General features: G+C 37.6%; 1 protein-coding gene across 2 annotated transcripts in view; it reads left to right on the forward strand.

Moving 5' to 3' along the window:
• Positions 1 to 20890, forward strand: part of HLTF (helicase like transcription factor) — a 72672-nt gene that overhangs the window by 39064 nt on the left and 12718 nt on the right. For both annotated transcript variants that reach the window (XM_081235445.1, XM_081235444.1), the window contains exons 14-18: positions 7391 to 7488; positions 11661 to 11804; positions 13201 to 13339; positions 14002 to 14137; positions 16315 to 16494. In XM_081235445.1, the coding sequence (XP_081091571.1) occupies positions 7391 to 7488; positions 11661 to 11804; positions 13201 to 13339; positions 14002 to 14137; positions 16315 to 16494 (697 nt within the window). The remainder of the gene's footprint in view (positions 1 to 7390; positions 7489 to 11660; positions 11805 to 13200; positions 13340 to 14001; positions 14138 to 16314; positions 16495 to 20890) is intronic.

The raw sequence follows: 20890 nt of genomic DNA on the forward strand, positions 1-20890 counted from the left end.
CAGGGAGAACTTCCCCGGGAGAACACACGGCGCGCCTCAGGCTGTTGCAACGTCATGCTGGCCTCTGCCGCCGAAGGCTCGCCCCGCATTCCGTACCCCTCCTTGCACCTGGCCTGAGTGAGCCAGAGCCCCCTATTCAGCTGCTCCTTGAACCCTGTCCTGTCTGAGTGAAGAACAGACGCCCTCAGGAGGACTACACGCAGAGGCGGGGCCAAATCCAAAGCTGAACCCTGGGAGCTGTGCAAACAAAGAAGAGAAAGGGAAATCTCTCCCAGCAGCCTTAGGAGCAGCGGATTAAATCTCCACAGTCAACTTGATGTACCCTGCATCTCTGGAATACCTGAATAGACAACGAATCATTGCAAAATTGAGGCGGTGGACTTTGGGAGCAACGATACATATATGTTTTTCCTTTTTCTCTTTTTGTGAGTGTATATGTGTATGCCTCTTTGTGTGATTTTGTCTGTATAGCTTTTCTTTTGCCATTTGTCCTAGGGTTCTGTCTGTCTGTTTTTTGTTTGTTTCTTTTTATTTATTTATATTTTTAATAATTATTTTTTATTTTAATAACTTTATTTTATTTTATATTATTATTTTCTTTCTTTCTTTCTTTTTTCCCCCTTTGCTTCAGAGCCATGTGGCTGACAGGGTCTTGGTGCTCTGGCCAGGTGTCAGGCTTGTGCCTCTGAGGAGAGAGAGTGGAGTTGAGGACATTGGTCCACCAGAGACCTTCTGGCTCCACATAATATTAAACAGCAAAAGCTCTCCCAGAGATCTCCATCTCAAAGCTAAGACCCAGCTCCACTCAACAACCAGCAAGCTACAGTGCTGGACACCGCATGCCAAACAACAAGCAAGACAGGAACACAACCCCACCCATAAGCAGAGAGGCTGCCTAAAATCATAAGGTCACAGACACCCCAAAACATACCACCAGATGCAGTCCTGCCCACCAGAAAGACAAGATCCAGCCTAATCCACCAGAACACAGGCACCAGTCCCCTCCAACAGGAAGCCTACACAACCCAGTGAACCAACCTTAGCCACTGGGGGCAGACACCAAAACCAATGGGAACTACGAACCTGCAGCGTGCGAAAAGCAGACCCCAAACACAGTAATTAAGGAAAATGAGAAGACAGAGAACACACAGCAGATGAAGGAGCAAGGTAAAAACCCACCAGACCAAACAAATGAAGAGGAAATAGGCAGTCTACCTGAAAAAGAATTCAGAGTAACGATAGTAAAGATGATCCAAAATCTTGGAACTAGAATGGAGAAAATACAAGAAACGTTTAACAAGGACTTAGAAGAATTAAAGAGCAAACAAACAATGATGAACAACACAATAAACGAAACTAAAAATTCTCTGGAAGGAATCAGTAGCAGAATAACTGAGGCAGAAGAACGGATAAGTGACCTGGAAGATAAAATAGTGGAAATAACTACCACAGAGCAGAATAAAGAAAAAAGAACGGAGGACAGTGTCATAGACCTCGGGAACAACATTAAACGCACCAACATTCAAATTATAGGGGTCCAGAAGAAGAAGAGAAAAAGAAAGGAACTGAGAAAATACTTGAAGAGATTATAGTTGAAAACTTCCCTAATATGGGAGAGGAAATAGTTAATCAAGTCCAGGAAGCACAGAGGGTCCCATACAGGATAAATTCAAGGAGAAACACCCCAAGACACATATTAAACAAACTATCAAAAATTAAATACAAAGAAAAAATACTAAAAGCAGCAAGGGAAAAACAACAAATAACATAAAAGGGAATCCCCATAAGATTAACAGCTGATCTTTCAGCAGAAACGCTGCAAGCCAGAAGGGAATGGCAGGACATATTTAAAGTGATGAAAGGGAAAAACCTACAGCCAGCATTACTCTACCCAGCAAGGATCTCATTCAGATTCAACGGAGAAATTAAAACTTTTACAGACAAGCAAAACTAAGAGAATTCAGCACCAGCAAACCAGCTTTACAGCAAATGCTAAAGGAACTTCTCTAGGCAGGAAACACAAGAGAAGGAAAAGACCTATGATAACAAAGCCAAAACGATTAAGAAAATGGTAATAGGAACATACATATCAATAATTACCTTAAATGTAAATGGATTAATGCTCCAACCAAAAGACATAGACTGGCTGAATGGATACAAAAACAAGACCCATATATGCTGTCTACAAGAGACCCACTTCAGACCTAGGGAAACATACAGACTGAAAGTGAGGGGATGGAAAAAGATATTCCACACAAGTGGAAATCAAAAGAAAGCTGGAGTAGCAATTCTCATATCAGGCAAAATAGACTTTAAAATAAAGACTATTACAAGAGACAAAGAAGGACACTACATAATGATCAAGGGATCAATCCAAGAAGAAGATATAACAATTGTAAGTATTTATGCATCCAGCATAGGAGCACCTCAATACATAAGGCAAATACTAACAGCCATAAAAGGGGAAGTCGACAGTAACACAATCATAGTAGGGGACTTTAACACCCCACTCTGACCAATGGACAGATCATCCAAAATGAAAATAAATAAGGAAACACAAGCATTAAAGGACACATTAAAAAAGATGGACTTACTTGATAATTATAGGACGTACCATCCAAAAACAACAGAGTACACTTTCTTCCCAAGTGCTCATGGTACATTCTCCAGGATAGATCATATCTTGGGTCACAAATCAAGCCTTGGTAAATTTAAGAAAATTGAAATCGTATCCAGTATCTTTTCCAACCACAATGCTATGAGACTAGGTATCAGTTACAGGAAAGAAACTGTAAAAACTACAAACACATGGAGGCTAAACAGTACACTACTTAATAACCAAGAGATCACTGAAGAAATCAAAGAGGAAATCAAAATATACCTAGAGAAAATGACAGTGAAAACATGATGACCCAAAACATATGGGATGCAGCATATGCAGTTCTAAGAGGGAAGTTTATAGCAATACAGTCCTACCTCAAGAAACAAGAAACATCTCAAAGAAACAACCTAACCTTACACCTAAAGCAATTAGAGAAAGAAGAACAAAAAACCCCACAGTTAGCAGAAGGAAAGAAATCATAAAGATCAGGTCAGCAATAAATGAAAAAGAAACAAAACAGTAACAAAGATCAATAAAACTAAAAGCTGGTTCTTTGAGAAGATAAACAAAATTGATAAACCATTAGCAAGATTCATCAAGACAAAAAGGGAGAGGACTCAAATCAATAGAATTAGAAATGAAAAAGAAGTAACAACTGACACTGCAGAAATACAAAGAATCATGAGAGATTACTACAAGCAACTATATGCGAATAAAATGGGCAGCCTGGAAGAAGTGGACGCATTCTTAGAAAAGCACAACCTTCCGAGACTGAAGAAATAGAAAATATAAACAGACCAATCACAAGCACTGAAATTCAGACTGTGATTAAAAATCTTCCAGCAAACAAAAGCTCAGGATCAGATAGCTTCACAGACGAATTGTATCAAACATTTAGAGAAGAGCTAACACCTGTCCTTCTCAAACTCTTCCAAAATATAGGAGAGGGAGGAACACTCCCAAACTCATTCTCCGAGACCACCATCACCCTGCTATCAAAACCAGACAAAGATGTCACAAAAAAAGAAAACTACAGCCCAATATCACTGATGAACATACATGCAAAATCCTCAACAAAATACTAGCAGACAGAATCCAACAGAACATTAAAAGGATCATACACCATGATCAAGTGGGGTTTATTCCAGGAATGCAAGGATTCTTCAATATATGCAAAACAATCAATGTGATACACCATATTAACAAAGTGAAGGGGAAGAACCTTATGATCATCTCAATAGATGCAGAAAAAGCTTTTGACAAAATCCAACACCGATTTATGATAAAAATCCTCCAGAAAGTAGGCATAGAGGGGACTTATCTCAACATAATAAAGCCCATATATGACAAACCAATAGTCAACATCGTTCTCAATGGTGAATAACTGAAACCATTCCCACTAAGATCAGGAACAAGATAAGATTGCCCACTCTCACCAATATTATTCAACACAGTTTTGGAAGTTTTAGCCATAGCAATCAGAGAAGAAAAAGAAATAAAAGGAATGCAAATAAGAAAAGAAGTAAAGCTGTCACTGTTTGCAGATGACATGATACTATACATAGAGAATCCTAAAAATGCTACCAGAAAACTACTAGAGCTAATTAATGAATTTGGTAAATAGGAGGATACAAAATTAATACACACAAATCTCTTGCATTCCTATACACCAATGATGAAAAATCTGAAAGAGAAATTAAGGAAACACTCCCGTTTACCGTTGCAAGAAAAAGAATAAAATACCTAGGAATTACCTACCTAAGGAGATAAAACACGTATATGGAGAAAACTATAAGACACTGATGAAGGAAATTAAAGATGATACAAATAGATGGAGAGATATACCATGTTCTTGGATTGAAAGAATCAACATTGTGGAAATGACTATACTACCCAAAGCAATCTACAGATTCACTGCAATCCCTATCAAACTACCACTGGCATTTTTCACAGAACTAGAACAAAACATTTCACAATTTGTATGGAAACACAAAAGACTCCGAATAGCCAAAGCAATCTTGAGAAAGAAACACTGAGCTGGAGGAATCAGGGTCTCTGACTTCAGAGTATACTACAAAGCTACAGTAATCAAGACAGTATGGTACGGGCACAAAAACAGAAATATAGATCAATGGAACAGGATAGAAAGCCTAGAGTTAAACCCACGCATATATGGTCACCTTATTTTTGATGAAGGAGGCAAGAATATACAATGGAAAAAAGACAGCCTGTTCAATAAGTGGTGCTGGGAAAACTGGACAGCTACATGGAAAACAATGAAATCAGAAGACTCCCTAACACCATACAGAAAATAAACTCAAAATGGATTAAAGACCTAAACGTAAGTCCAGACACTATAAAACTCTTAGAGGAAAACATAGGCAGAACACTGTATGACATACATCACAGCAAGATTCTTTTTGACCCACCACCTAGAGAAATGGAAATAAAAACAAAAAGAAACAAATGGCACGTAATGAAACTTAAAAGCTTTTGCACAGCAAAGGAAACCATAAACAAGACCAAAAGACAATCCTCAGAATGGGAGAAAATAATTAGTCCTTTGTCATTTGCAAAGGAAGCAACAGACAAAGGACTAAGCTCCAAAATTTACAAGCAGCTCATGCAGCTCAATATCAAAAAGCAAACAACCCAATCCAGAAATGGGCAGAAGACCTAAATAGAGATTTCTCCAAAGAAGATATAGACAGGCTACAAACACATGAAAGGATGCTCAACATGACTAATCATTAAAGAAATGCAAATCAAAACTACAGTGAGGTATCACCTCACACCAGTCAGAATGGCCATCATCAAAAAATCTATAAACAGAAAATGCTGGAGAAGGTGTGGAGAAAAGGGAACCCTCTTGCACTGTTGGTGGGAATGTAAATTGATACAGCCATTATGGAGAACAGTATGAAGGTTCCTTAAAAAACTAAAAATAGAACTACCATATGACCCAGCATTCCCAGTACTGGGCATATACCCTGAGAAAACTATAATTCAAAAAGAGTCATGTACCACAATGTTCATTGGAGCTCTGTTTACAGTAGCCAGGAGATGGAAGCAACCTAAGTGTTCATCAGCAGGTGAATGGGTAACGAAGATGTGGCACATATATACGATGGAATATTACTCAGCCAGAGAAAGAAACGAAATTGAGTTATTTGTAGTGAGGTGGATGGACCTAGAGACTGCCATACAGAGTGATGTAAGTGAGAAAGAGAAAAACAAATACCGTATGCTAACACTTATATATGGAATATAAAAAAAATACTTATAAAGAACCTAGGGGCAGGAGAGGAATAATGAAGCAGATGTAGAGAATGGACTTGAGGACACCGGGAGGGGGAAGGGTAAGCTGGGACGAAGTGAGCGAGTGGCGTGGACTAATATATACTATCGTATGTAAAAAAGATAGCTAGTGGGAAGCAGCCACATGGCACAGGGAGATCAGCTCGGTGCTCTATGACCACCTAGAGGGGTGGGATAGGGAGGGTGGGAGGGAGACACAAGAGCAAGGAGATATGGGGTATATGTATAGCTGATTCACTTTGTTATAAAGCAGAAACTAACACACCATTGTAAAGCAGTTATACTCCAATAAAGATTTTTTAAAAATAAATAAAAATTAAAAAAAGGAAAAAGACTGCCTAATAGGGGAATAGACACTAAGAATATAAATGTACAGTCCATGGAAAGAAAAGCCAAATAACTAATAAACATAGGAAAAGATAGGCAGACTGAATCATAGGGTAAATGCACATTAAAGGATCAGTGAGATAGTGTCTCATCCATCATATTTACAAATATTTAAAAGTCTCAGGGAATCCCTTGGTGGTCCAGTGGTTAGAACTTTGTGCTCTCACTGCCAAGGGCCCAGGTTCAATTCCTGGTCTGGGAACTAAGATACCGCAAGCTGCGTGGTGCAGCCAAAAAAGAAAAAAAAATCTCACAGTGTCAAGTATAGGCAAGTTGTGTAGCAACAGGAATGCATGGTGGATGGAAGTGTAAATTACCATGGAGAGCAAGTAGGCCAAATATAATGAAGCCAGAGATACACGAGCTAGAACTGTCTTGATATCTACTAGGAGATATGAAAAAATAGTGTTCATTACCCCATTATTTTAGTGAAATATTGGTAATAATGTAAGTACTGTCTAATAGAGGAATGGAAAATAAAATTGTAGTGTGTCCTTCCATAGAGTGTCTGAGTGTCCTCACAACATGGCAGGTGGCTTCCCCCAGAGGGGGTGATCAGAGAGAGAAGCCAACTAGAGACAGGTAGAGAGCCGCTGCGACAGAAGCTGTATCTTTTGTAACTTTTATAATCTCGGAAGTGATAACTATCATTTCTATTGAGTGTGGGAGGGACTACACAAGGTTGTGACTGTCAGGAAGTAGATATCATTGGGGCCCATCTTGGAGTCTGGCTACCATATTAACTGTAATACCAATTCAGAAAACTGCATAAAACAAATGTTAACTTTAATAACTATGAATAACCTAACGAGTATTAGGAGATATTCCAAACTTCCTCTTTATGCCCCTTCCCGGTCACAGTCTTCTGCCTTCCCCCATAAATAATCCCTATCTGGATTTTTAGTTGTATGAAGTGGCAGGGTAATATCTAGTTCCTGTTACTTCCTTATGACTAGAAACAGAAGTCCTTCATTTTAATTCTTCCTAATTTCTCTTCATAGAGGCACATTTTTGTCATATCTTCATTGACTTTGTGTATGTTTGAGGAAAAAAAAAACAGCTGAAGTATGTATCTTCTTTCAGGAGCATCTGCAGTGGAGAGTTCAAAGAAAACTGATATTGAGGAGAGACCAAGAACAACACTGATCATCTGTCCACTTTCTGTGTTAAGCAACTGGATTGTAAGTCTTCACAGCCCTTTAAAAACATGTCATTTATATTTGTCGGACACTATAAAAAGAAAGAAATATGCTTGGTCAGCACTTTATATTTAAACTGAAGCAATTGTTAAGTGAATTGGGATTATATTTGCTGAACTGAAGTCATTTTTCTTTGAACATTTATAGCAGAGAAAGAGACATTGTCAGTTGCTGTCGTAAGATGTGGCTTGTACTCCTGCCTCTTCCATTGCTGTCCCCCAAAGTGTATAATTTAAGACCCCACCTTATTTATGAACTGTTGGAACCTCTTTTTTAAGCACACCACTAAAGATCACTTTTGTTTTTATAACAGCTTATAACATTTGGTGAGCTCCTATGTGCTCAGTTGTTTCCTGAGCTCTTTTCATAGATTTTCTCATTTAATCTTCACGACTATTATTCTCATTTTCCAGGGGACTGAATTGAAACACAGAGAAATTAAGTAACTTGCCTAAGGTCATCCAGCCAGTAATTGATGGAGCTGGGATATAGTCTCCAACATTCTGACTCTAGAGCCTAGGCTTTTAAGGCTACCACCAGAAAATATTGTCTTTTTTTTTTTCTTCTTCTTCTAGATTGCTTTTCTGTTCTAAAACATTGCATTGGAATGGAACCTCTTTATGTGTTATGTGTAGGAGCAGCTTGGTTCTATTTCCTTTCCAGTTTGAGCTTCAAGCTGCATGTTATAATGAAATAATGACTCTATTGGAAGCACTGTGAACAAAAAGACCACTGGGTGTGAACTTCCATTCTTGCCATCTCCAAGGTTATCTGCATCTCTCCTGGCCTTTCCTCCTCTAATCTCAGAGGTGGAAGAGGTCCTACTCTTTGTAAGAGCAATACCTTAGTCTATACATTAGATTCCATCTCTTTCTGCCTTTTCATTTTGTTTGTTATTTTTCCCCTTACCTGATTATTCAGTCTCTCTCCACTGGCTCTTTCATGAAACATACTCAGGTCTTTTACATTTTTAAATACTTTCTCTTGATTATGTCTCACCTTTAAGTTGCTACTCTTCTTGCATTCACTGTCATAACTCTTGGGGTTTAATTTCCACTTTATGCTTTTATTTACTAACTCCTTAGCTCATTCTAACTTGGCTTCTGCCACCAGTTCTCTAAATTTCCTTGGAAAAAATGAGTGGTTATTGTCTAATTGTCAGATTCTGTGACCTCTTTCATATCTTCTTGACTTTCATGTAGCTTTGCCTTCTTTGGCTCTTATCTTTTTATTATGAGTTTTTGGTGTATTTATTATTTTTTTTAATTACACTGTCTTCTCATTAGTGTCATTTTTCCTCTTAGGACCAGGATGAGTTTTAGTTCTCTCTTGCTCTTTTTTTTTTTTTATTCCAACAAAGCTATGCTATTTCTTTAGATGTGTGGTCCATTGCTGGAAAGACAGTACATGGGTACTTGAATAGCAGTTTCAGGGTGAGGTTTACAAGTATTAATGGAGGTATAAACAAAATAACAGTGATTTTTTAACTGCTTGGGGCCATGGATATGTGTTTTTAAAATCGGTAATTAGTATGTCATTATAATTTTATATTTGGAAAAACCCCCAAAGTTTAGTATATAAACTTAAGAAAGGAAACCTTGGCAAAATCATGCCTACTGTGGTTATGGAAAAACTGACTTTTAAAGGAATGAGTGATGGCTGAGCATACAGGGATAAGAATTATAATTTTGCAATCTCTTGACAAGCTGCTCTCTTCCAAGCCCCCCGGTAACATAACCTAGCACCGTAATAAACAAGCTAGAAGTACCTTATCTTCCCTTCTTTGTCTTCAGACATGGGAAAGAATCCAGTTAAAGGAGGAAGATACCAATCCCACTTACACCACATAATTTTTCTGGATATTTAGACAGATTATTTATCCTCCCAATGGAAAATTAAATAATAACACCTGTTTCATTCTCACAGACACACACACACACACACACGCAACCCAGCACAGTGACTAGAAACTCAATACTATAGTTCTCTTTCTCCAAAAGAGTTAATTTTCTTTTATGTCAAGTCTGATCTTTCCACAGATATTCTCTGTTTCATTTCAAGGTAACCCCTTGATTCAGTTTTCTCTTACTGTACTTTCTCCTTTCGTTTTCCACCAGATTTCTTGATAAAATTCTCTGCATTTTCACCTTTACTCTTTCATGTTTTATCCTCTTTTCTGTATTTTTGCCTTTACTGTTTCAGATTTCATTCTCTCTTTAGCCCACAGTAAGTCAGTAAGTCTGGTTTTTGCTCCCACCCTCCATAGAAACTCTTTTTGAAGGCCTTCAAAGACTTCATTGTTGCCATGTCCAGTGAGTTCCCTTTTTCTTTTCCTCTGCCCTTACTTTGTTTCCCTTTTATTACTTTTTGTTATGTGTTATTTTGTAAATCTTTAATCCTTTTGGTAAAGAGAGGGAATGAACATAAATTACAAAGTAAAAATTTGATCTTGGGGCTTCCCTGGTGGCGCAGTGGTTGAGAGTCCGCCTGCCGAGGCAGGGGACACGGGTTCGTGCCCCGGTCCGGGAAGATCCCACATGCCGCGGAGCGGCTGGGCCCGTGAGCCATGGCCGCTGGGCCTGCGCGCCCAGAGCCTGTGCTCCGCAACGGGAGAGGCCACAACAGTGAGAGGCCCACGTACCGCAAAAAAAAAAAAAAAAAAAAATTGATCTTGTATTCATTCTTGAAACTTTGATATTCTTTGGTCCCCTGCCCAAGATTTTGTTTGCTATCCCAATTTTCTGACCACTGTTTTTCTCTACCTCTCCCTTCCATGCTTCCTATGTAGTCTGCCTTTTTTTCACTTAAAGCTTTTTTTTTTGTATTATGAAAATTTGTAATGAGATCTCCATTAGTCATCTAGATTCAAGAATCAAAAGTTTACCACATTTGCTCTATTTTTTTCTTTGCTGGAATATTTAAAATCATATCTCAGACATCATGTCTTATCTCCCAATAGAAGCATAAGCTGTGCTCTTTAAATATTGCTCTCTGAAGGCTCTTCCCCTAACCTGGTTTCCTCATTGTATTTGTTCTCCTTAGAAAATCTTATTCATTCCTGTAGCTTCATGTACTGTCTACTGATAACTTTAAAGTCTGTATCTACACCTGCATTACAGGCCAGTATTTAAATTTTTGTAGTATATTTCTCCAGTCAGATATTCTATGGTGACCAAAAATTTTAAATGTCTAAAATAATAATACTTGTTATGTCTTTCTCATCTTTATGCCTGCTTTCCCTTCTTTTTTTAAACTTCTCTGTATCTTTATCACACAGTTCTTCTAGTAGTTACTTTAAGTATCAGAGTCTTCTTTTGTCTTCTCCCTTTTCTTCATATCTCATATTTAATTAGTTCTCAAGTCCCATCAGTCACTGTCTCTCACACTGGTCCTTTCCATTCTGTTCTTACTTTTGCCAGTCTGGTATAGGTCTTCATCATCTTTTTCATTTTTCATCTATTAGTTTCCCAGCTGTGTCTCCTTAGTACCTTCTGTCTCTTTCTAATCTTTTTTTTTTTTTTTCTTGCTCAGAATCTCCTGGATCTACTGTTTTCTTGAGTTAAAAAAAACCAAAGCAGACAAAAAATTCTCAAGTTTTTAAAACTGATCATGCTGTCAAGGAGGACAGGGACCAGGTGTTATTTTTCTCTTTAGCTGCACCACCTTTCTGGTTGATACCTGGCAAACAGTAGGCCTATAATAAATGAATGAAAGTAGATACTGTGCTTGAATCTCTACCTACATTCATGAAAATATCGCCTACTGTTCTTTCAGTGTTTAATTTTGATAATACTAAGTCACTAAATGGAAGCATTAAAGACCCTTTTTGTAAAATACTAAATTAAAAATAACTTACTGTTTTAAAAAAGCTTGGTTGCTTTTTCCTTCTAAAAATGAAGCAGCTGCCCACTGGTAGGGACAGGCAAAATTTATATAATGTATTATTATTGTATATATGTCAGTTTCCCTGACAATAAAATAACTAGTATTGTTATTATCATTGTTGTTGTTTTAGTTTAGATTGCATGAAACTTGTTTTTATGCAATTTTGGTAGTTTGATTTGTGACACTACTGCCAAGACAGTACATTTTATACACATATTGAACCTCACACTAACCTACTTATTATTAAAATATTTCTAATTTTCTTTTAGGACCAGTTTGGACAACATATAAAATCAGATGTGCACTTGAATTTTTATGTTTATTATGGTCCTGATCGTGTTAGAGACCCAGCCTTGCTTTCAAAACAGGATATTGTTTTGACTACATATAATATTTTAACTCATGACTATGGAGTAAGTATGTTGATACTCAGAGATTTTTGGAAGTTGAATTTAAGTAATTGCTTCAGGTTTCTAAAGTGTTCTAAAATTCAGGCTTTATACTCTTCCCTTAATATATAGGAAGTAAACGGGAAATTTTTTTTAATAAAATATTTTATTACAATTAATTTTACCTATATCTTGTTACTTTTTAAAGTGTGGCTACTGGAAAATTTAATATGACATACGTGGCTTGCATGACATTCCTATTCGACAGTGCTGCTCTAGACCCTTTTTCCAGAAGCATTCATGTGCATACATATCCACATAATTTTGTATATAATTTCAGGAACTGGTAGGAGTGCCCTAAATCCCATCCATGGGTTCTAGCCCCAAATTAAGGATCTCTAAATCAGGAGTTTCACAGGTTTCTTAAGGTGCGGCATTTACCACACTACCTGCACAGATTTACCATACTGTACAGGTGGGGAAACCTGAGCATCAGGCTGTCCTCACAGCCCAACAGCTGAGCCCAGGGACCCCATCTGCTGGGGTGTGGGGCTGCCTGGCCTTCCTGTACTGGTGTGGGGGGCTGGCACTGGGGGTCACCTCTTGGAGGGTGATGCTGCAGCTCTGCCTCTCTAGTCCCCCCAAGAGGAAATTGTTTTTTAATATTTTGCAAAAAAAAAAAAAGTTCAACTTCCTTTAGATAATAATTTAGGAATATTTTATATTTAAAGCATTTAAATTTTAAAATCTGAATTGTAATTAAGTGTATATAGCAATTAGCAAATGAATTCTTACTTTTTCTGATATTCTGGAATATTGTTTTCTGTCATAGTGATTGATAATTGTTTATCTCAATTTAAAAATAAGCTTTTTTGTATCTGAAATTTGTTTCCCAGTTCATTTAGAATTCTAATTGTTGTTTGCCTATAATTCCGGTTGTTAAGTTAAAATGTTTTCCAAAATACTTTACTATAAAAATTTTAGTCTTTAGGTAAGAACATTAACTTTTACATAAAAGTAATTATGTTATATTCAAATAATTATTTTTACTGACAATCTTTATATCATCATATGTTTGAATCTGAGGCAGAATAAGAATAGCTCAGTGTTTTGAACCAAGGTCTCATCAGAGAGCTAGACTACCTGGGTTTGAATGCTAGCTCTGCACTTCATAGCTGTGGTACTTTGAGCAACATACGTCACACCTTGGTGCTTCAATTTTCTCATCTGTAAAACACAAGTAATAGTACTTCGTAAGTTTGTGAACATTTAATAATTTAATATATGTAGTGCTTAAAGCAGTACCTACCACATAGTAAGTGATGATATTAAAGAATAACAACTCATATTACTTATCAAATTACATAAAGTATTATTTTACTTTCCTGTGTTTTTAATTCATATGAAACATTTATTTCAGACTAAAGCTGATAGTCCACTGCATAGCATAAGGTGGCTAAGAGTGATCCTGGATGAAGGACATGCCATACGAAATCCAAATGCTCAGCAGACAAAAGCTGTACTTGATTTAGAAGCAGAAAGAAGATGGGTATTGACAGGTAATGATAGCATGTACTTTAAGAAAAATGAATTCCCAAATATGTATGGTTAAGTAAGTTATGAGGTAACTTTGTAAACTTCAAGTGGATATAAAGTCTCTCCCAAAAATCAATTATAGAAATCATTTAATAAAACATTTTGACTTTTTTTTATAGCTGCCCATGATATAGCAACATTTGAATTATAGTTCATTTATGGAACAGTCACTATACTTATTTTTGAACTTTGGAACTCTAGACACTTTAATCCTCCAATTAGAATCTTGATTTCTCTACTTCCCATCATGGAGCTTGTTTGCTACTCATGAACCTGTACTGGAAGATGGGGACGAGAATATAAACTCAAATTAGTTTTTTTCTTCTTGCTAGTGCTGCTGATTTAAAAATCAAATAAGCAAATGTTCTTGATAGGGAGAAAGTTGAGTTTACGGGGTCTGTGGTCTTTTTGTTAGTATGGCAAGTGAGAGCTAAAAATCAGAGCCAGACTGTATTTTGAGATTGTGTATATGTTTAACAAAGGATTATAGTCACAGCTTAATAGTTAGTGGGTGCGCTTAGAACAAAGTGCCCATTTTCAAGTGTTGTCTCCGTTGATTGGGCCTGTGGATATTTTGATTGTGTACTCTGGATATAGAGTTATAACAGTTTTCTGTTCTTTTTAGGCACTCCAATTCAGAATTCTTTAAAGGACTTGTGGTCTCTTCTTTCCTTCTTAAAACTTAAACCATTTCTTGATAGAGAATGGTGGCATAGAACAATACAGCGTCCTGTCACAATGGGAGATGAAGGTGGACTTAGGTCAGTAATTTCAGGACAACTGATTAATATTAGCTACAAATAATTTTTCGCAGCTTGAAGCAGTTGCCACTTTCATTACTATTTTAACCTGACTGTTGGCTTTCCTCTCCAAAAAGTGTTTACAGCTCAATGTCTTTGACTGTCAAAAAACTGATGATTCTTGTTTGGAGGGATAAATATCTCTACCTACCACTAAAAGGTTAACTCTCCTTTCCCCTGATTTTAGTCAGAACTGTGAAGGCAGAGCTATATGGTCTTTGTGTGTTGCTCTTACCCTCAAAACCACCATTAATAAATTAAGTAGTGACAGGAAAAACATTATATGCTCAGAGAATCCAATATGCACTAAATTTTCATAACTTATCTTGTATAGCAGTGGTCCCCAATCTTTCTGGCACCAGGGACCAGTTTCGTGGAAGACAGTTTTTCCACTGACGGGGATGGGGTGGGGGATGGTTTCGGGATGATTCAAGCACATTACGTTTATTGTGCACTTTATTTCTATTATCATTACATTGTAATATATAATGAAGTAATTATTCAACTCACCATAATGCAGAATCAGTGGGAGCCCTGAGCTTGTTTTCACTTGCTACTCACTGACAGGGTTTTGATATGAGTCTGTAAGCAACTGATTTATTATGGTCTCTGTGCAGTCTAACCTCCCTGCTAATGATAATCTGTATTTGCAGCCGCTCCCCAGCGCTAGCATCACTGCCTCAGCTCCACCTCAGATCATCAGGCATTAGATTCTCATAAGGAGCACACGACCTAGACCCCTCGCAGGTGCAGTTCACAGTAGGGTTCGTGCTCCTGTGAGAATCTAATGCCGCCGCCGATCTGACAGGAGGCGGAGCTCAGGTGGTAACGCGAACGATGGGGAGCGGCTGTAAATACAGATGAAGCTTTGCTTGCTCATCTGCTGCCCACCTCCTGCTGTGTGGCCCGGTTCCTAACAGGCCACGGACAGGTGCCGGTCCATGGCCTGGGGGTTGGGGACCCCCATTGTATAGCTTTATATAGTGATAGCTGAATGATGTGGTAATACAGTGGCATTAACAAGAGTTTTACAAGACAGAAAGTTGTTTCTGGCGGAGACAGATAAAAACTCAACTTCTCATAAATATCAACTTGCTGATAGCCATTTTGCAAGGTACTAGGCTAATGTTCAGATTTTTTGCCTGGAGCAGTGGTTTTCAGACAGAGCGTTTAGGATTCATTAGCATTTTGTGAAATCATAAAGATGGCAGCTAGCATTATAGCTGTTCATTAAAGAAAATGAAATAGAGTAGAAGATTTAGGAAAATAGCAGAGTGCATCACACACAGTATTGTTTTGTGAAATGTTTGTTTCTGTTATATGTGTATGTGTTTCTGTGTGTTTGATGGATGGAGTAAAATATGTTTCTTACTGTGGGTTACAGTGAAAAAGATTCAAAAGCCACTAACCTAGTTTGCAGTACTGTCTACTTGATTCCTCAGAACCAACTATTTAAATTTTGATTTAAGAAATTGTATTTATATTTCAGTGTTAGGAAAAAATCTTTTTTTAAAGAGTTGCTTCCTTTTTTTTTTTCTGATATTGAGAAAAGAGATTGTAAAGGTTGTAGAATCTGGAAGGCATTTATCCCTCTTCTGAATTGCCACATCATGTTTTAATTTTTATTTTTGGCATTCATTACTTTATAAAAATAATGTACCTTGATTTTCATATTACTGGAGAAAGTTTTTGAAGATAAGATCTTACTCATTTATGTATTTATGATACATAAATACATAAATATTAGTATAATGCCTTGCGCTTAATAGCTACTTTTTAAGAATTTGAGTGTCAAACTTTGGGTAGTGTAGTTGACAGAATTGAGAAGGAAAAAGAGGGTTAGTGATTAGAAAAACGGGGAGAGAGCTTAAGAAAAATAAGGACAGGATAAAAGATTAAACTGTGACAGGTACTGAATTGAGGGCAAATTTAAATGTATTTTGTTACTGTAATTTTCTCTTTGTAGACTATGTCTGTCATTATAAGATTGGATAAAACTCCAAATAAGCGTTTTTTTAAAAAAAAATCTTTACTAAGGTTTTAGTATGGTAATAGATTAAGATATTCTTTTCCGTTCTCATTAAATTAACTTACGAAGAAATAAAAAGTTATGTGATTATTTCTTTTATTTTGATTAGGCGTTTACAGTCCCTAATTAAAAATATTACACTTAGAAGAACAAAGACAAGCAAAATTAGAGGAAAACCTGTTTTGGAGTTACCAGAACGTAAAGTATTTATTCAGCACATTACACTTTCAGATGAAGAGAGGAAGATTTACCAGTCTGTGAAGAATGAAGGCAGAGCTACTATTGGAAGGTATGGAGAAAGAAAGTCATTTTAGAAATTAGTTTTTATTTTCTTTGTTAACTTTAATTGAATAGCATTTTTTAGGTACGTTAGCAATAAAGTCTTATTAAGTGCACTGAAGTATAATTTTTTTTTTAACTATTTACTTTTTAACAAATTAATAGTTGAAGTAAGTGAAATAATATTATAATTCACCAGGTAAGTAATTCCTTAAGTTAGGAAAAAAGTTTACGTGAAATGGCAAGTCTTGGATTGCTAGTCAGAAGACCTTGCTTGCTTCTATTCCTGGTTCTATGTCATGGGAGAAGATTAAAAACATTGAGAGAAGTATATCTAGAGAAAATAAACCTATTAAGGACTAAAACTTGGGGGAACGTTCCACATTAAAGACATAGGAAAATAAAAAGGAGCCACTGGAAGAGCTTCTGTCAAGGGGAGATGTATGAAGAAAGTAGAGAAACTGTTACAGAATTCCAGTAAAGACTGTAATCAAGAAAGAATATATGGTCAGTAGTGTCACATAGTGCAGAGACTTAGTAAAGGCTATTTACAATAATTTGGTGATTCAGAAGTTACCAGTATAAACTCCCAGAATGGTTTCACTAGAATGATGAGATACGTAGCCAAATTGTAGGAGCAAAGGGATTGCAAAGAAGTAGCCAGCTGTAGGGGTAGACCATTTTTCACGAAGTTGGTCTTTAAAAGGAAGAAGACTGGTAGATAGGATTGACAGTTGGCTGCTGGACCAATTTTTTGATGGTTTTGTTTGTGTAATTGCTTTGAGAGGAAGAGAACATGGAAGAAACTACAGATAGAAAAGAGAATAAAAAAGTTGATGGAGAAAAATAAAGCCTACTATGGAGGTAAATAATATCAAGAGTACAACCAGTGAACTATAAGACAAGATATCTACAGAGTAAGGCAGTGGGAAGTTGAGGAAGGTAGACTGGATTTGCAGCCATTGCAAAAAGTAAGGTTTTTAGAGTGGTAGACAGGCTCCACATGGTATTGGATCTATGTAAAAGTTAAATCAGTACGACTTTCCAACCACACATGGAAATCGGGAACTCGGAGCTGATGAAGTGTAGATTAAAGGTATTGGGGATTGGTAGGTGAGAAATTGTAGTCTAAGCAAGAGCACGTTTGATGTGAATGCATGAAGGAACCAGAATGAGTAGGAGACAAGTGAAGGCAGGACAGGGTTGAGAATATAGGGGAATCTTCAAAACATAGGAACTTCAGTGAGGTACAAAGCAGGTTTAATAGGAATTAGGAATATTGAGAAAGATTGTTCTAAGCAAGCGATTTCAGAGTTCAGAATCTTGCAGTGGTGATTCAAGTTTCCTTCATATTCATTCTTTCAACCAAAATTTATTAAGTGCCTGTGTGCCAGGCACTGTTGTACACATTGGGACACAGCAGAGTAAAGCAGACAAAAATCTGTACCCTCAAGGAGTTTATATTTCAGTGGGAGGTAACAGATGATTAAAAAATTAAGTTTTATGGAAAATAAGTAAAGCAGAGAAAGGAGGTAAGGGAGCACTGAAGCTGTTTTGATAGGGTATTTGGGGAAGATGATTTCACTGAGAGGGTGATACGTGGGAAAAGGTTGAAAGGAGATTGGGGTTGGGGGGCATTTCTGGCAGAGGGGAACAGCAAGTGTAAAGGCCCTGAGTTGGGAGCATACCTGGGGAGCTTGAGCAACAGAGAGGCAAGTGTGGCTGGATAATATGAGCAAGGCGGAAAATAGTGATGATGTCAGAGAGCTGTTGGAGTGGGGGTGGATGACAGTTATGTGAGGCATTGTGGCATATTTGAAGAACTTTGGCTTTTACTGTTTATGAGATTTGGGAACCTTTGAAGGAAGGGTTTTGAACCACGAGTGACTTAATTTTACTTATATTTTTAAAGGATAACTGGCTGCTGTGTTAAGACTTACATTGTAGAGTCAAGGCATAAGTAGGGAGAATAGTGGCAAAAATCAAAGTAAGGGATGATGGTGTTCTTGTTTTTACTACAGTAGTAGTGATGAAGGGGGTGAGAAATGCCCGGATTCTGTTGTATTTTGAAGGTAGAGCCAACAGAACTTGCTGATTGATCTAGTATGGGGTGTGGGAGAGAGGAGTGAAAGATAACTGCAAGGTTTATCACATGGGTGGCTAGAAGGATGGAATTGCCATTTGCAGAACAGGTCTATAGGGAGGGGCAGAGTGTTTTCAGGGAAGACGAGAAACTCAGCTTTGGACACATTGATTGTGTGATGCCTGTGTGATTTCCAAGTGGAGATGTCACATAGTCAGTTGGATATGAGATCAGAGTTCACGGGAATGCTCTTGGTTTGATATAAATTTGAAAGTCACCTGTGTGTAAATGGCCATTTTAGCCGGGAGACTGGATAAGATCACCAAGAGAGTGAGTGAAGTTAGAGAAGAGTTCTAACAAGACAGGAGTAGCTGGTGAGGTAGGAGGAAACTTCTACTTCTGTATCTGGCACTCAAAAGAAATTTCTTAAACTGAAATATTCATTTTCAGTGTAAGAAGTGGTGCCAGGGAATAATTAGACTATTGGTAAATGTTATTCTGTTTGAAAAGGTTGAAAAAGAGTAACTTTATTGAAACTGTTCTCAGAGAAAAAATGTTATTTAAAAAATGTCTGGGCTTCCCTGGTGGCGCAGTGGTTGAGAGTCCGCCTGTCGATGCAGGGGACACGGGTTCGTGCCCCGGTCCGGGAGGATCCCACATGCCGTGGAGCGGCTGGGCCCGTGAGCCGTGGCCGCTGGGCCTGCACGTCCGGAGCCTGTGCTCCGCAACGGGAGGGGCCGCAGCGGTGAGAGGCCCGCGTACCGCAAAAAAAAAAAAAAAAAAAAAAAAAAATCTTAATAGGTAGTACATTTTTTTTTTTTTTTTTTTTTTTTTTTTTTGTGGTACACGGGCCTCTCACCGCTGCGGCCCCTCCCGTTGCGGAGCACAGGCTCCGGACGTGCAGGCCCAGCGGCCACGGCTCACGGGCCCAGCCGCTCCGCGGCATGTGGGATCCTCCCGGACCGGGGCACGAACCCGTGTCCCCTGCATCGGCAGGCGGACTCCCAACCACTGCGCCACCAGGGAAGCCCGGTAGTACATTTACTAACATTTATTGAGCACTTACTATGTGTTATGCATTCATCTAAGAGCTTTATGTGTATTAATTCACAACAATCCTATTAAGTCAGTACAAGGATTACCTACATTTTACAGATGAAGGATCTGAGGCACAGAGCAGTTAGGTGACTTACACTGTGTCACACAGCTAATGAATGACAGAGGTGGTGTTTAAATTCAGGTAGTTTGGTTCTAGAATTTGTAAGTTCAATCTTTATATTGCCTATTCCTTGCATTCTTGAATACTGAGAAGCATTTGTTGCCATAATACTACTCTTACTAATAATATCAGCAGATATTTATCATTTACCATAGTCCAGCACTATTCTAAATGCTTTGCATGTACTGACTTTTTTAAATACAACAGTCCTATGAGGTATGTATTTATACCACTGTTACAGCTGAGGAAGCTCAAGACACAGGATGAGAAACCTGCCCAAGTTTTCACAGTTAAATTGACAGAGCCAGATTTTGAATTCAGACAGTCTAGCTCTAGAGTCTGTCCTCTTAACCATTAGGCTATATTTCTCCTATTGCCTTAATACTTAAATACCAGATTGCCTTGGTATATAATTTTTGGATCACCCATTGTTTCTTCAGAACCTGTATTGTCTTTGTTCTACTGTATTTTATATTGAATAGTTCCATGGAAAACCTTGATTTTTATCTTATTCTTTTCTTTAAAGTCCAGCAGTTTCACCAGGATCTCTGTTGATATTTTTATGGAACATGTGGTACCATTTAAATCTGTAGATTCCAGTCTTCCCTTGCACCCCCTTTTGGGAAAGTTTTCTTAAATACTGTTTTCTGTTCCATTATTTTATTTATCTCTGTGTATGCTGGATATTCTTTTTTTTCCATAGGTATCATTTTATTCTAATCATTTACATCTTTCTGTTTAATTTTGCTTTTCTCAATCCTGTTTTCCACATTCTTATGTTTTTATCAGTGGCTACTCTCTTTTATGCTGGCTTCCCTGTGGCTTTCTCTGATAGTTTACTTTTCTCTTTCATACTTTTTAGCTGTACCAGCTCATCTTTGATCTCTATTTTGTTTTGCCCTACCTTTTCAAGTTTTGTCTCTACTTTAAGCTATTGGTGTTTTTTTAGGAGGAACTGTTTTATTGAGTGGTGTTAAATCATGGCAGCATTCTTGGTCATAATTTTTAATTTTTATGTTGCTCTATGGCAACATTTTTCTGGTGAGTTTTCTTTCACTGCCATTTGTTCTCTCCCTTGCTCTTTGCTGATTGTTACTCATATAT

The sequence above is a fragment of the Mesoplodon bidens genome, assembly GCF_964165515.1.
Source record: "Mesoplodon bidens genome assembly, chromosome: 5".
NCBI classification, from domain to species: domain Eukaryota; kingdom Metazoa; phylum Chordata; class Mammalia; order Artiodactyla; family Ziphiidae; genus Mesoplodon; species Mesoplodon bidens.